We start from the raw sequence: 16311 nt of genomic DNA, 5'->3' as shown, positions 1-16311 counted from the left end.
TTTTAAGCTAGTGCATTTATTTTGAACTGTGCGCTTAGCAATTTCCTTGCATAAATTGTAATTATTGCCAATTAGTGCTCATTATTGCTTGTTAAGAGCTGTTAAAAACTCTACGTGCATATGTCCACGCAGAATCTAGGTGCTATATGTAGAATCTAGGGGTTCCCAACCTCACTCCCGTACATACATACATACAGTTTTTTTTTAACCCTTCTCCTCCACCCCTGCATTAAAGTTTTGCTTGCTGATTTGAATTATATGCAAATAAGATCTTGTGCAGAACTTGTATGCTGACTAGGGAGAGCAGACTGGATGCATGCACACATGACTCTGGTAAGGGCAGCTAGTGTAGTGCACATGTCTGAGCAGAGAAGTGTATTGGCACACATCTGCTCAATTGCTGGAAAACTATTCTGTGTTTATAACTTTGCAGCACCAATATTTATGCACAGAAGAGTATTCTTCACATGCACAAATGTGAGTCAATACAATATTTCTCTGCTCAGACCTGTTTGTAGAGATGATAGTACAGGACCATCACCTCCCCTCCTCTTTTTATTTTATTTTATTTATTTATTTTTTTTAGCCCATGCTATTCATGGAGGTCATGAAAAAAAGTTGCTGGGTCCTCATATGCTTTGAGGAAAAAGAACAGGTATTAAATCCTCACAGCCACTTCTACAGAAGAACAAGCTAATCTTTCTATGCCTCCTCAGACTTGGCATTAAAGCCCCAGCATTGTGCTTGGCTTTCACTTTTCTGCATGTATGCAGAAGAGCTAATTAGCCTAATTACCAGGGTTTTAAATAAGCTATGCGCTAGTGTCTGAGGCAAGGCTTTGCACAAGGATAGCTTGATCGCCAGACCTTGCATTATGCACCCACAAAATTTCTGCTCTAAAGCCATGCTAACCTGCAAGTTCAACTTTTTCAACTCTGTATGCTAACCTTGCAAGTTCAAGTTCTCAGTTTGATACACTGCTAATTGACAGAGCCGTCTAAGTGGTTTGCAAAGTTACAAATATAGGGCCTCTCTTATCAAGCCGCGCTAGTAGCTCCTGGTGCGATAATGCCGACAAAACCCATTTACTTTCAATGGGCTCCATCAGCATTGCCGTATGGGAACCACTAGGGTGGCTTGATAAGAGGCCCATAGTGATGAAATGAAAGTTAAAATTTCCAGAAAGGAAAGGTGAAGTCCACTGTACCCTCACAGAGCTCTCTAGAACCCAGAATTAGACTTTTCTCAAAGTGTCTTCAACCTAGACTCGAAATTTCGTACACAAAATTCAAGATGTAGGTGTAATGGAAGATTATTCCACAGGGTTGGTCCTAAGATGGAAAATATGAAGGATCAGTATGTTTCATAACAAATTTATCGGAAGGATGGAACCTCCTAGAAGGTTGTGTAGCGATAAATTTAAAGTGTGAGAGAGTGTGTATGGAATAAGGAGGCGGTACAAAAAACCATAATGAATTACTCTATGAACAATGGTGAGAGGTTTGTTGGGAATTCTTGCCAATATAGGTAACCAATACTTCTGTTTGAGCAAAGGTGTAACGTGGTCCCAACGCTCTGCTCCTGTAATCATTTTAACTGTAGTGTTTTGTATTGCATTCTGTACGTCTGTCGAATGAATATCCACAAAAAGTGCATTACAGTTGTCTAATTGTTCTAGAACAAGAAGCAAAATCCATAGGACATTTTGATCAGAATGATTTGTTTGGATTAATTTTAATTTTAAAAAAGCATTTCTAAATAATAGAGAAAATATGAAGTTGACAGTAGAGGCAGAACAAATTTTGGTGCATTTTCAGCTGAAACAGAAACTTTTTGATATATATCCCGTGGCTTTCCTCCCCCCCCCCCCCAAACATAAGGAGGCTGCCACTGCCGCTTCCTTCCCCCAGGCCTACCTTACCAACTTGGTGGTGTAGTGGCTAGTTGGGGCAGGTGCAATCCCTAGTCACTCCTGCTCATCCCATGTCTGCAGTCAAAATTGGTGCCACAACTTCCAGCGGCAATCTCACATGTTTTCTGCTGGAGGTTACGGCTGTCATTTTGGGATTGGAGCCAGCATGGATAAGAGCCACTGCAGATTGGGGTGGCACAGGCAGGTGTAATCTCAAAATGGCTGTCGCGACCTCCAGCAGTAATTTTGTGACATGTGGTAGTCATGGTAGCCATTTTGACTATGAACTAGGGATGAGCAGGAGCAACTGGGATTGCTCCTGCCCCAACTAGCACCTGGACCACCAGGATTGTGGCAGTAGCCTACAGTGTGGGGGGGGGGGGGGAGGGATGGAGGGGGTGAGGAAGTTGACCTCCTGTAGTTTGAGGGAGGGGGAGGGGGTGGCAGCAGTGGCAAGGGAAGGAGTGGGTCTGTTCCCAGTCAGGTGCTGGGCTGGATTTAGTTGTGGCTTTGGTTTCAGCTGAAACAGTGAATTTGGGCTGCAGATTTCGGTTTCAGCTGAAACTGGGAAAAAAAATGGTTTCAGTTGCCCTCTAGTCGAAAGCTTAATTGATCGTCAATTAAGACTCCTACAATTTTCAAGGATGAGACAATATCAATCTGAACTCCATCCATGAGAAACGGAGTAGGTGGAGAATAGCTAGGTGTTCTTGTGAAAGTCTGAGTTTTTGTTTTAGCTGTGTTAAATTTTTATGTTGCTGTTTTATTGCATTGATGCAGAAAGACACATTGTAGAGTCAAGCGCCCATGGTTAAGCACGCAGCTTGTACCACAAAATTGACAAAAAATATACCGCAGTGACACATTAATCAATGAGCATGCAAATTACTGCTTCATTATCTACTATAATAAAACTCACCCTCAACGTTCTGAAGACAACGTTCTGAAGTCACTCAGTCACTCCCTGAAGGGTTCATGGATTCATGGTGGTGAAGCCACAACACTGACCATGTCTCTCTGCCCCGCCCTCGCATGACGGACCAATCAGAAAAAACACCCTCAACATTCTGAAACACAGGACCATCACAACACCGTTCCCAGGCAACACTAGGCAATGTAAGACGGACCAATCAGAGGAAACTATGTGACAATAAGGGAGGAGCATTCCCCAGCATAATGGCTCATTATCTGTGCAGCACGGAGAGCACAGAACCACCGCTGGAACGAGAGAAGAATATTCCTGCTGTGGGTATGTGCAAAAATAGACCGGGGGGGGGGGGGGGGGGGGTGGGGGAGAAATTTTTAAATGCCTAATGCCAGTACTGAAGAGTGCCAGAGGGCCTATAGCACAGACTATATTTGGGATCGCTTGACATGGAGTCAGAGGAGCCGGAAAACAACGTGCCCGTCACCATCTGGGACGTGGGCAAACAGGACAAGCTGCGGCCCAGCTGGAAGGATTACCCACGACCCAGCCAGCAGCAAACAGCGACCATGGACAGCACAGCACATCCCCCAACCCCCCAAGCAAAAAACAAAACAAAACAAAAAAAGACACACCTCAACAACCTGCACACACACACCGCACCCTCACACACACACACACACACACACAAAATAACTCTGTGACACACACACACACACACACACACACAAAAAGCCACATGCTAGCGCCCGTTTCATTGGTTTCGGAAAAGGGCCTTTTTTACTAGTAAATTATAAATAGTAATCTGCAGCTGATTGTGAAATGTTCCCCTTCCTGTTAGTACATTAGTGGTGATTGGCTCACGCACTGAGGAGGAGGATGAAATAGAAAAGATATACCTTTCTGCATTTATGCCCCAAATCTCTGGTAATCTAGTGGCACCTCCCCCCTTGAACCAAACCGATATGATCCAACCCCTCCACCCCCAATCCCTAACAAAACCAAAGTCTTTGGAATCTTGTGGCTCTTTCTCTCTCCTCCCCCCTCCAACCTGACTCCCCTGTACCCAACATAAAAAAAAGAACATTTCCTATTGTGTAGTGGCAGATACCCTCCCCCCCCAACATGTACCTTCCGAGAGACAGGAACAATACCTAGTTCCTCCTGCCTCTGCACCACCATCTGGGACAATGGCGGCACCTGACCCCATGAGGTGCATCCAGGGACACATCAAGGGAGGATCAGTCTGCCAAATAAGGGAAATTTCCCCTTTATTGGTAATCTAGGTAGAGACTGGTTCACTTTTCCCCTCCTGTTCTTTCAGAACAGGAATTCAGTTTGTATATTTCTCTTTATAAATTGTGGTCACTTATTTAGCATTTGGTAAAGGGTTTTCTGTGTTCTGTGAATAAGATCAGCTGGAGATATTCTGCTAATGTGTGTTTGTGGTTCAGCTACTTCAGTTTTCCTGTTAGGTGTACTGATAACTTGGGGGTTAAAATTTAAAAGCATTTATATAGCTGGCATTGGGTGTTGTCTGCATAAGTGTTTGTATTTAGATATCTTGGCTTGCTAAACACATAACTTGGCCCACTTTTTTGAATACTATTTGAGGTATTTAAGTTTTCTAATTTAGTATTTTGCACAAATGGAATAAAAAAAACTGTTCCCAGGTTTTCACTATGAGCAAAAGTGTGAATAGCAATCATACAAGAGGCCACTGGAGAAGTAACCATCAGCCAGCCTCTCGCTGTTAATAAAATCGAGTGGTAGGTTTTAAGAAAACATACTTAGCAGAATGCCATTTAATAATGCATTTATATAGACATATTAGAAAAAAATAAACCGCGCAATTGAAGTACTCCAGGTCTTCTCTTGAGTTTCCCTTGTCACATCAGGAAAGTCTTGCAAAGCAATTTGCATCTTTATTTTTAAATTTTTCTTTTGCACACATCTTATTTGTTACAAGTTACAGCTCATTAGCATACGACATTACAAAGATTTCATATTACTCTAGTATGGAATGTTTGAGAATCTGTACAGTTACATATGCACAGTTGTTGCAGCCTTAGTTTTCCAAGTCATTGCTTCTCAACCCAGTTGAGTTTTCAGGATATTCATAGTGAATATTCTTGAGAGACTTTCATGCACTTTCTCCTTGGTATGCAAATCTCTCATGCATTTTCATTGTGGATATCCTGAAAACCTGACTGGCTGGGTGTGCCTCAAGGACTGGGTTGAGAAGCACTGCTCTGAGGTCAATAGGCAGTCAGTGAGCACTGCTCTACAGGCATTTCTAATTTCCAACCAGTTTGCAAGGGAGAGACAAAAGAAAAAGGACAGAAAACAAGTAAAGTAAGAACAGAACAACTTCCAGCTTTGTCAAGAGTGCACCTTTTTTCCCTTGGTCCACTGGGTGTGGAGTGTAGTAAATGTGCCAGGACGGATAGGCTTTCCGGGAGGGGGGGTCAGTGTAGCACATAAGTTTTGGGCAGATCACAAATTTCCAAGTTTGTTGGAATGCGGTACCTTGTTCTTTAACCTTGGTTGCTAGGCATTCAAAGTTTCTTATCTGGTACAAGTTTATTATACCAGCTGTCCATGGTCGGGTTGGGGGAAGGTCCTATCTGTCTTGACCACTATAGTATGTATTTAAAGTGCATTTTGAGGAAGTTAAAAGATTTGAAAGCTTTATGTAAATGGGATCCTGAACTAATGCAACACACTTGCACAACATTGATAAACTTTTAAGAAATGGTGCATCTAATCGATCAAATAATCTCACCTTCTAGTCTTCCTTTTGACATGGCATGCATGTTTTTTTTTTCTCTACAATGGGTGCGATATTTGATGCAACAACTCTGACAGTGAAATTGATTTTTTTTCTCTAAACTGGGGGGATGCTGTATCGTGACATACTTAAGGGCATGACATCATGTGGTTATGTACTAGAAAAGATTTATTTATTTAAAACATTTATACACCACACACTATCTTATAATTCTAGGCGGTTTCCAAAATTACCTACACAAAAATTTAACAAATAACACACTATTCTTCAGACATTTAGACAAGGCATAGCACAAAATACTGAAAAATAAAACATACTTCCGTCTTAAATAGTAACAAATGATCGTAAAAAGAACTGAGCCTTTACACAATTCCTAAATTGTACAACAGAACAAGTTTGAAGCAAGAGCTCAGGAAAAGCATTCCAGAGGGCTGGTCCTTTATTTATTTATTTGTTACATTTGTATCCCACATTTTCCCATCTCTTTGCAGGCTCAATGTGGCTTACATTGTGCCGTAATGACGATCACCATTTCCAGCATGAGAAACACAAAACAGTATAACATTAAAGATCATAAATGTTGAAGTAGATTGTAAAGAACGTTAGATAAACAAATCAATACAGGCATGAGAGGTAGGGGGGTGATGTGAAAAAGTTCATTGGTGAGAGTTGATTGAAGCAGTCAGGTGTGTAGAAATCTATTTTTATCTGGTTGTGGTAGAGTTTTGATGTTAGGTCAATTATGATGGCTCATTATGGTATATCTTTCAATATAAAATATGGAAGAACAATTCTTATCCAATCTAACCTGTCGAAAAGAAGGAACATCCAAGAGTAATTTACCACTAGATCTCAGCGGTCTTGCTGGTATATGAATCTTCAAAGAACAGGCCAGAATTAAAGGACCATTGTCATACAAAGCTTTGTAAACCAAAGTCAAAACTTTAACTTTAATTCTCCAAGCTATAGGTAACCAATGCAGTCATGAAGAGCTGGGGAAATATGATCAAATCAAGATAGATTTGACAAAATCCGAGCAGCGGCATTTTGGCAAATCTGTAAGGCAAGCAATTTATAAGCTGGAAACCCTAAATAAAGAGCATTACAATAGTCCCATAATGGGGTAATGGATGCTTTGACAAGTATTCCAAAGTTGGATGGGGATAAGAAGTCCTTCATTCTACGTGATAATCTAAGTTTATAAAAGACCTTTTGTACAGTAGATTTCAATTGATCATTCATGGAAAGGGCAGAATCAACCCAAGCACCCAAATATTTCAGACTATTGACAATAAGTATTTTTTTAAGTCATCAAGTACAAAGCCTTGGGCATTACAGAAGGAGTCACCCTACCAGATAAAAACAAAATCTAGATTTAGACAATTTTAACTTGAATCTGTTTGCTGTAAGCCAAGCCTGTATCGATTGCAGACAAATATCCAAAAACTAAAAAGCCTTCTCAACTGTAGAGGTAATTGGAAAAAAAATATCTACAGACATCTATGGAAAAGTTTACAAAACGTTATATGCCAGGATTATACAGAGGATTTAAGGTAGTGTAAAGGGTGCTGATGCTTTAGACACAGCCTTAGTAATTACTGTGGAAAATGACATGTTTTAATGCCTTGTTATACCTTTTGGCATCTTTTGATTCCTATTGCCCATTTCCCTTTCTAACTTGCTACCTTTTTCATCTCCATTGTCTGCTCTGGGTTCACTTGAGGCGACCCTGTTACTATTTTAGCATGTCATTTAGTAAGCACTGTCTTCTAAAGCAATCTTTTCCTTTTTCCTTTCAGCAAAGCAAGCCTTATGCCTTTGATAAAGTGTTACCACCCAACACGAACCAGGATCAAGTTTATAATGCTTGCGCCAAGCATATCGTTAAAGGTAGGCATGGTCTTTAAGTCTCCTCATTAATGGCAGCTGTAATGCCCTGAATGTTAGTTTCTGAAGCTCATTTAGATTCTCTTTTTTTAAATTTAATTTAATTTTTACAATTTTACAATAATTTCAAGAATAAATCTTGTTTGGCAAAGATGATTAACAAACGAAAAGGGAAAAATGGAGAAGTAATTCTATAATTCCCATCTTACATTGAAATAATGAAAAATCAAAGGAAAAAGTATATTACTTACAAGTAAATAGGTTTACAATATAAGATGACATTTTTTAAATCACATTAAATCATTCATCTGTAGTTCACAATGTGCTCATTTAGATTCTGAATGAAACGATTATTACAATTTAAAGAAATACTTGTTATAGAGATATTAACTATGAATGAGCCCCCACCTCCCTTCTATTTTCGAAAGAGTAGGGCAACTGAATAGTTTCCAAGGGAATGGCGTGATGGCTGGAGCCCTGTCTTCAAGGGGACAGAGCTTTAAAGATACAGCAGGACTGAATTTATTGCCTCTAGCCATCTCTTTCTAGTGTGAGTGTATGCATGTTTTATATGTATGTGTATTTATATCTGGATTTTTAAAAGGCATTTGACAAAGTACCTCATTAAAGACTCCAGAGGAAATTGGAGAGTAATGGGATAGGAGGTAGCGTCCTATTGTGGATTAAAAACTGGTTAAAAAATAGAAAACAGAGTAGGGTTAAATGGTCAGTGTTCTCAATGGAGATAGTGGGGATCCCCAGGGGTCTGTGTTGGGACCGCTGCTTTTTTAAACATATTTATAAATGATCTAGAGATGGAAGTAAGTAGTGAGGTAACTAAATTTGCTGACGACACAAAGTTATTCAAAATTGTTCAATCGCAAGAGGATTGTGAAAAATTACAAGAGGACCTTACGAGACTGGGAGACTGGGCATCTAAATGGCAGATGATGTTTAATGTAAGCAAGTGCAAAGTGATGCATGTGGGAAAGAGAAACCTGAATTATAGCTATGTAATGCATTAGGAGTCACCCACCAGAAAAAGGATCTAGGCATCATCATTGATGATAACGTTGAAACCCTCTGCTCAGTGTGTGGTGGTGGCTAAGAAAGCAAGTAGAATGTTAGGTTTGTATTAGGAAAGGAATGGAAAACAGAAATGAGGACGTTATATTGCCTTTTGTATCCACTCCATGGTGCAATTGCAGCTTGGAGAAAAGATGGCTGAGGGGACATATGATAGAGATCTAGCTGGGAATCACTTGTTTACTGTTTTCAAAAATACTAGGACCAGGGGGCATGCAATGAAGCTATAAAGTAGTACATTTAAAATGAATCGGAGAAAATTTCTTCACTCAATGTGTAATTAAACTCTGGAACTCGTTGACAATGAATATAGTAAAAGCTGTTAGCTTAGCAGGGTTTAAAAAAAGGTTTGGATGGCTTCTAAAGGAAAAGTCCTTAGACCATTTTTAAAATGAACTTGGGGAAAATCCACTGCTTATTTCCAGGATAAGCAGTATAAAAGGTATTGTACTTTTTTGGGATCTTCTACTTTTTAGGGATCTTGATAGGTACTTGTGACCTGGATTGGCCACTGTTGGAAACAAGATGCTGGGCTTGATGGACCTTTGGTCTGTCCCAGTATGGCAATACTTATGTACTTATGTAAAATAAACAGTGCTGGTACTCACAGCCAGCGCCCTTCTTAAGTGGGAATAGGAGGAACCCACCCTCTGCAACTGGCCACAGAATCTGTGAAAGGCAGTAAGAGCCTTTGGTTCTTTAATATTTTAGGACGATGAAATTTTAGCAGGCAACAAAAAAAAAAGTGCTGGTACTCTGTGCACATGAGTAATGCCTGGAAATGCCCTTTCTATATAATATTTATGTATACCTATTTAGGTATATACAAAAATTACCTATGAACAGGACATTTTAAAATATTCTGCCACTTTAAACAAATAGCCAAGCTTTCCTGTGTTTAATATTTGAGTCCAGTGGAATTATCTTCATTTATTAAGAGAGCAGAAATGAGCTGGGGGAAGCGAGTGAGATGCTGGCAGAACAAACTGAGGAAGAGGGTAGTAGTTCAGTAAGAGGTGCCAGTGAGGTTCCCTGCCTTACCAGCAGGTGGCGCACAAAGTGAAACTGGAGCCAGCAAGGTTCCCAGCCCCCCACCATTAGAAGTCATATCTACAATGGTAGTCTGAGAGGAGTGTGTATTTAGTGCAAAAAGGATTTTCCAGCTCTTTGCCTTCTCCCTGCACTTTTGTTTTGGCCTTCATCTATCTTTCAGCGTGCTTGTGAGTTGAGTCCTGCATCTTAAAAATTTACCAACCATGACATCTGAACCAGGAGGCCTGCTAGGAGATTTAGGCAGGACACTGAGTTATATTTTTATTTTTGTTACATTTGTACCCCGCGCTTTCCCACTCATGGCAGGCTCAATGCGGCTTACATGGGGCAATGGAGGGTTAAGTGACTTGCCCAGAGTCACAAGGAGCTACCTGTGCCTGAAGTGGGAATCCAACTCAGTTCCCCAGGACCAAAGTCCACCACCCTAACCACTAGGCCATTCCTCCACTAGATGGCAGTGTGGGTGGCTCTGCCTCTTTGGCTCAGCAAACAGTGTTTTCCGTTACATAGCTTTGCACTATTCCAGAGTCTGTGGGATAGTTGTGCCCATCAACCAGCAGGTGGAGGTAGAGAAATGAAAACTGAGCAGAGACATATCTCTGTTGGCATCCAGTCCAGCTCCTTAGTATTTTCTATCTAGAGCATGTGGACATGCTTTTCAGCCTATGATTTTGAGTGATTTGCTTCTGTTCCAGTTGGTCATCTGGTCCCCAGTTGAGATTTTCGAGTGGCTTGAGTCTGCAGAGTCATATCTGGAGGTCTTCAAATCTCTGTCTGTGGTTCCCCACAAATTTTACTTCTTCCCTCCCTTCACTGCTCCTATTTCCTATGAAGCTCTCCTTTTCCAGTACAAAAATAATTTGTTAAAGGAGAAGGAAAGAGGTTTGCTGGAGTTTGTGGGACAGAGTATCAGTGCTGATCCTTTCTCATCTGGCGTAAGACTTGTCAAGACTGTGAACTTGGTGGGATCAGCTGGCAGTACTAAGTCCAACTAAAATTTGACTCTGAACCACTTGGAGGGCTGCAAGTTCTGCTTGGTGCAGGGGAGGGATTCTGACTCACTGCTTGGGACACGTTATGCTGTGCTTGTGCCAGGCGGGGTGGTGACGCCTGTGGAGGCAGTTAAGCGGTGTTCTGCTGTGAGAACGCAAGTCACGCATAGAGCACAGCCAACCTTTTACAGTCTTATGGCTGCATCAGGATCTCTTTCTCCAGAGTTTATATTGCTTTTACATCAGGACTATTTACTGAAGCAGGGACAGTCAGAGTTGCTGCAAGGTGCTTCACTTTCTCACCCTGCTGCCCCTCCTGCTCCTAAGAGATCTCATTTGGCCTCATCTACCCACTCCTGGAGGTCTATCTCTGCTTCTCCCTCCTTATCTGATGCAGCCTTGGTCTAATCAGGGTAGCTATTGTTGAAGGAGCTATTAGAGGAGGGCATTCTTAACTCTCAACACCATACCACTTTTAAATTGCTATATTTCAGAGTTTTGGATTCTTCTCCCTTTGATGTCCTTCTTTACCAACCACCTCCTATTACTCTTACTTCTTGAATTGGTCTTATGATCTTCATTCTTACTGAGTCCACTTCCCCCAGCCCTTCCTCCTTTTGGGCAACCTAAATATCAATTTTGATGATCCTGCTAATGCAGTTGGACAGGACTGTATTGTTTTTCTCCAGAAATTGTGCTTAACCCAACTTATTTCTTTTCCCTCGCACCATGCAGGCCACATATGCGATGCTTTGATACTTCCCTCTGTTAATTCTTTAGCTATCGTTGACTTATCCTCCCTTCTCCCTTGGTCAAATCATTCCTCTCTTCCACTGTTTAGTTCCAACCAATACCTCTACTTCCCTTCCTTCACAGCCTAAATGTTATAGGAATCTCAAAATTTATGTAGTGGGGAAAAAAAACTTACCTTCTGACTTCACTTATTGTCAGGATTATTGAAATATATGTAGCATGATGTTGTGTTGGATCAGATACAAATATATATAGCAATATAAAAATGCAGCTTTTAAAAGACATATTGAAACTGCAGCAATGAAACTGGCTCTCATTTCAAGCCCATCTTCCCCCCTCCCTTTTTCCTGGGAAACTTTTGGGAACACTTAACAGAGACAAAAGCTGGCTGGGAGGGTCACCAAGACATCTTTAGAGAACAAAAAACTGAAGCAGACAGAGAGACTCGTATGACTTAAACTGAAAAAGCCCATCTATATGACAAAAGAAACTCCACCTATCACAGCAGACTGAAACCTGTGCAAAAGCCCTCAAGCTATAGAAAAGCCATTTGCCAGCAGATATCCAGGAAACATGTGACCATGCTTCCCTGCAAACTACAATACCCAAGATCCCCGGCAAACTAAAATATCCAGGACTCAGGGAACATTATAAAAAGCCTGGAAACAGCCCAGCTCTCTCTCTTGGGACCTGCCTGCTCTTGGGAATCTGCTCTTGGAAATCTGCTGCTGTGAAGACCTGCCTCTGCCTCATGGCTCTTCACTGGACCACAGCATGCTCTATAATAAAAACTCTCCTGTAAGTTAAATTATAACCTTAACTTTTAAACTGGCTACTTTACTTAAGCACAGATTATCTGTAAAGAAGATCTCTTAAAAGAACTATCTCTTGCTTGCAACCATATTTACACGATTGCATTAATCATATTGTAACTTAATAAACCCTTTTGAAGCTAAATATATATATGGTCTGTTCTTTCTTAAACCTGGTAATGCAGGTTAATGCAATCCAATAAATATATTTAATTCCTTTCATTCAGTGTAATTGTAGATCTTGTTGCTTTAATCGGCAACTGGTGGAGAATTTTAAAATATATATATATTAAAAATTATAAATATTAGTGAGTGCTCTAGCTATCCCCAAGTAAATTATTTCTTGTAACAATTTCCATGACTCTGGATACTTCTCTGCGTGCTACCCTTGAAAAGACAGCTCTTAAACATTCAAACAGATCAAAAAAAAAAAAGTCTTGGCTCCGGTTTTATGTGGGTCTTGTAGTTTTAAGATGACGTCAAGAAGGCTGAGCATAGTTGGCTTAACCAGCCCACCACTGCATCTATCTCGTGCTCTTTTTTTGGGGGGGGGGGGGGAAAGAAAAATCTTTTTTTTTTTTTTTTTTTTTTAACAGATGTGATATCCTAGCAATAGCTTAGCATGATCACTAGAGAAAATGAAAGGGAAGGGGACACTTGTGGAACATCTGTCTGTTGTTGGACACTATACCTAGAATGAATGGAGTGAGGTTGCACTACAGCAACAGGGTCTTCAAAAGGTTATCTTTTTACAGGCAAGTGCAGAACTCACAACCTTGGCTTGTGCCGGGTCAGGTGTTTGAGTTTAGTGAGGGCTGCAGCATATTCGACCCAACCCGTGATCTTTATGCCTAGTGGTGTATAATTTGTTCTCTTGATATAGAATGTAATGTGGCTTGTGGTATTGGTAAAGAACATTTATGTGTAATAATAAAGGCTGTAGCCTGTTTATTGTCATTGTGTCTTACATAATTATGTGAAGAAGAAATGCAGTATAGTAGGCCCAGATGGAAACAAGAGGCAGAGCCTTGAATCGGAGGAAGTACGTGTTATTAATGAACAGATAAGAAGGAGTGGGGGAGTGCACATACAATATCCTTTCACCTATGCTGTGCTTTACTGAGATCTGTGGTATTTCAGAGGAGCTGATGTCCTGTTACCATGGTATTCATTGCTGAAGTACATGATTGATAGATATACAGCAGAATACTAAGCAGTGTTTAATAGAACAAACATTTTAGGGATTATTTGCATTCTGCTTAGATTGCATTTCTTTGGAAGACTGATAAATGTCTCTCTTGGGGAAATGGAAAGAAATAATTGTATTTTAGTTTTTACTTGTTGAGCTGCTTGTTAAAGGACCTCGACAGGGAAGCTGTAAGGAATCAAATAATAGATTAATTTTGTCAGTAAGTATTCAGCCTGGGCAGGTTCCATTATAGGCAAGCTCCTGTGGAGAGAAAAGATTTGTATAGTATATATATTCTTAGGTCATTGTTTAAGAGCAATAATCACACTGGCATGCTAAAGAACTGCTCTTATGAATATAATATTTTTATTTTTATTATCAGAGTCCACTATTGTTATTGAGAAAAATGTTTGCTCCAGCAGTGAAGAGATTTTCAAAGACTACTATTTACACTTGAGAATCACATTCTCCTGTTACTTCTTTATATGCTGTATTGGTCCAAGAATGTAAGAACATAAGATTTGCTATACTAGGTCAGACCAAAGATCCATTAGGTCTAGTTTCCTGTTTCCAGCAGCAGCCAATCCAGGTCACAAGTACCTGGCCAGATCGCAAAAGGTAGATTCCACGCTGCTTACTCAAGGATAAGCAGTGGTTTTACCCAAGGTCATCCTAATGGTTTATTGACTTCTCCTCTAGGAACTTGTCCAAGGTACTCCTAACAGCTTTTACCACATCCTCTGGCAATGAATTCCAGAGCTCAGTTATGCATGGATTGAAAAAAGATTTTTCCTATTTAACTATCGGTGTTACCCATTTTACTTCAGGCTCACGGGGGGGGGGGGGGGGGGGGTAGTTTATTTGAAAGAGGAGGGGAATGCTGCTGGTCCACAGATGAGGGGGGGGGGGGGGGAGAGAGAGAGAGGGAAAGATGCCTGAACACAATTTTGGCAACATTTATCACAGGTACCTTGAGCCAGTGCCTTAACTACATAAGTACATAAGTACATAAGTAGTGCCATACTGGGAAAGACCAAAGGTCCATCTAGCCCAGCATCCTGTCACCGACAGTGGCCAATCCAGGTCAAGGGCACCTGGCACGCTCCCCAAACGTAAAAACATTCCAGACAAGTTATACCTAAAAATGCGGAATTTTTCCAAGTCCATTTAATAGCGGTCTATGGACTTGTCCTTTAGGAATCTATCTAACCCCTTTTTAAACTCCGTCAAGCTAACCGCCCGTACCACGTTCTCCGGCAACGAATTCCAGAGTCTAATTACACGTTGGGTGAAGAAAAATTTTCTCCGATTCGTTTTAAATTTACCACACTGTAGCTTCAACTCATGCCCTCTAGTCCTAGTATTTTTGGATAGCGTGAACAGTCGCTTCACATCCACCCGATCCATTCCACTCATTATTTTATACACTTCTATCATATCTCCCCTCAGCCGTCTCTTCTCCAAGCTGAAAAGCCCTAGCCTTCTCAGCCTCTCTTCATAGGAAAGTCGTCCCATCCCCACTATCATTTTCGTCGCCCTTCGCTGTACCTTTTCCAATTCTACTATATCTTTTTTGAGATACGGAGACCAGTACTGAACACAATACTCCAGGTGCGGTCGCACCATGGAGCGATACAACGGCATTATAACATCCGCACACCTGGACTCCATACCCTTCCTAATAACACCCAACATTCTATTCGCTTTCCTAGCCGCAGCAGCACACTGAGCAGAAGGTTTCAGCGTATCATCGACGACGACACCCAGATCCCTTTCTTGATCCATAACTCCTAACGCGGAACCTTGCAAGACGTAGCTATAATTCGGGTTCCTCTTACCCACATGCATCACTTTGCACTTGTCAACATTGAACTTCATCTGCCACTTGCACGCCCATTCTCCCAGTCTCGCAAGGTCCTCCTGTAATCGTTCACATTCCTCCTGCGACTTGACGACCCTGAATAATTTTGTGTCATCGGCGAATTTAATTACCTCACTAGTTATTCCCATCTCTAGGTCATTTATAAATACATTAAAAAGCAACGGACCCAGCACAGACCCCTGCGGGACCCCACTAACTACCCTCCTCCACTGAGAATACTGGCCACGCAATCCTACTCTCTGCTTCCTATCTTTCAACCAGTTCTTAATCCATAATAATACCCTACCTCCGATTCCATGACTCTGCAATTTCTTCAGGAGTCTTTCGTGCGGCACTTTGTCAAACGCCTTCTGAAAATCCAGATATACAATATCAACCGGCTCCCCATTGTCCACATGTTTGCTTACCCCCTCAAAAAAATGCATTAGATTGGTGAGGCAAGACTTCCCTTCACTAAATCCGTGTTGACTTTGTCTCATCAGTCCATGTTTTTGTATATGCTCTGCAATTTTATTCTTAATAATAGCCTCCACCATCTTGCCCGGCACCGACGTCAGACTCACCGGTCTATAATTTCCCGGATCTCCTCTGGAACCCTTCTTAAAAATCGGAGTAACATTGGCTACCCTCCAGTCTTCCGGTACTACACTCGATTTTAGGGACAGATTGCATATTTCTAACAGTAGCTCCGCAAGTTCATTTTTTAGTTCTATTAATATTCTGGGATGAATACCATCAGGTCCCGGTGATTTACTACTCTTCAGCTTGCTGAACTGACCCATTACATCCTCCAAGGTTACAGAGAATTTGTTTAGTTTCTCCGACTCCCCCGCTTCAAATATTCTTTCGAAGCGGGGGAGTCGGAGAAACTAAACAAATTCTCTGTAACCTTGGAGGATGTAATGGGTCCATAGGTAACTGGTCCATAGGTTAAGATGGCCTTCGTAGAATTCTTTGTTTTTTTTTCAAAATTTGAATTATCTGATTATCTAGATCACTGCTACATGTTAATCCCCCTAGAAATGATCC

The 16311-nt window shown here is 41.1% G+C and overlaps 1 protein-coding gene across 1 annotated transcript in view; it reads left to right on the top strand.

The window, feature by feature from the left end:
* Positions 1–16311, top strand: part of KIF5C (kinesin family member 5C) — a 216527-nt gene that overhangs the window by 35212 nt on the left and 165004 nt on the right. The window contains exon 2 of the mRNA XM_030210027.1: positions 7428–7518. Coding sequence (XP_030065887.1) covers positions 7428–7518 — 91 coding nt within the window. The remainder of the gene's footprint in view (positions 1–7427; positions 7519–16311) is intronic.

Source organism: Microcaecilia unicolor, chromosome 7, assembly GCF_901765095.1.
Source record: "Microcaecilia unicolor chromosome 7, aMicUni1.1, whole genome shotgun sequence".
NCBI classification, from domain to species: Eukaryota; Metazoa; Chordata; class Amphibia; order Gymnophiona; family Siphonopidae; genus Microcaecilia; species Microcaecilia unicolor.
Note: the sequence above shows the minus strand (reverse complement) of the source record. Positions and strands in the feature narration are given on the sequence as shown.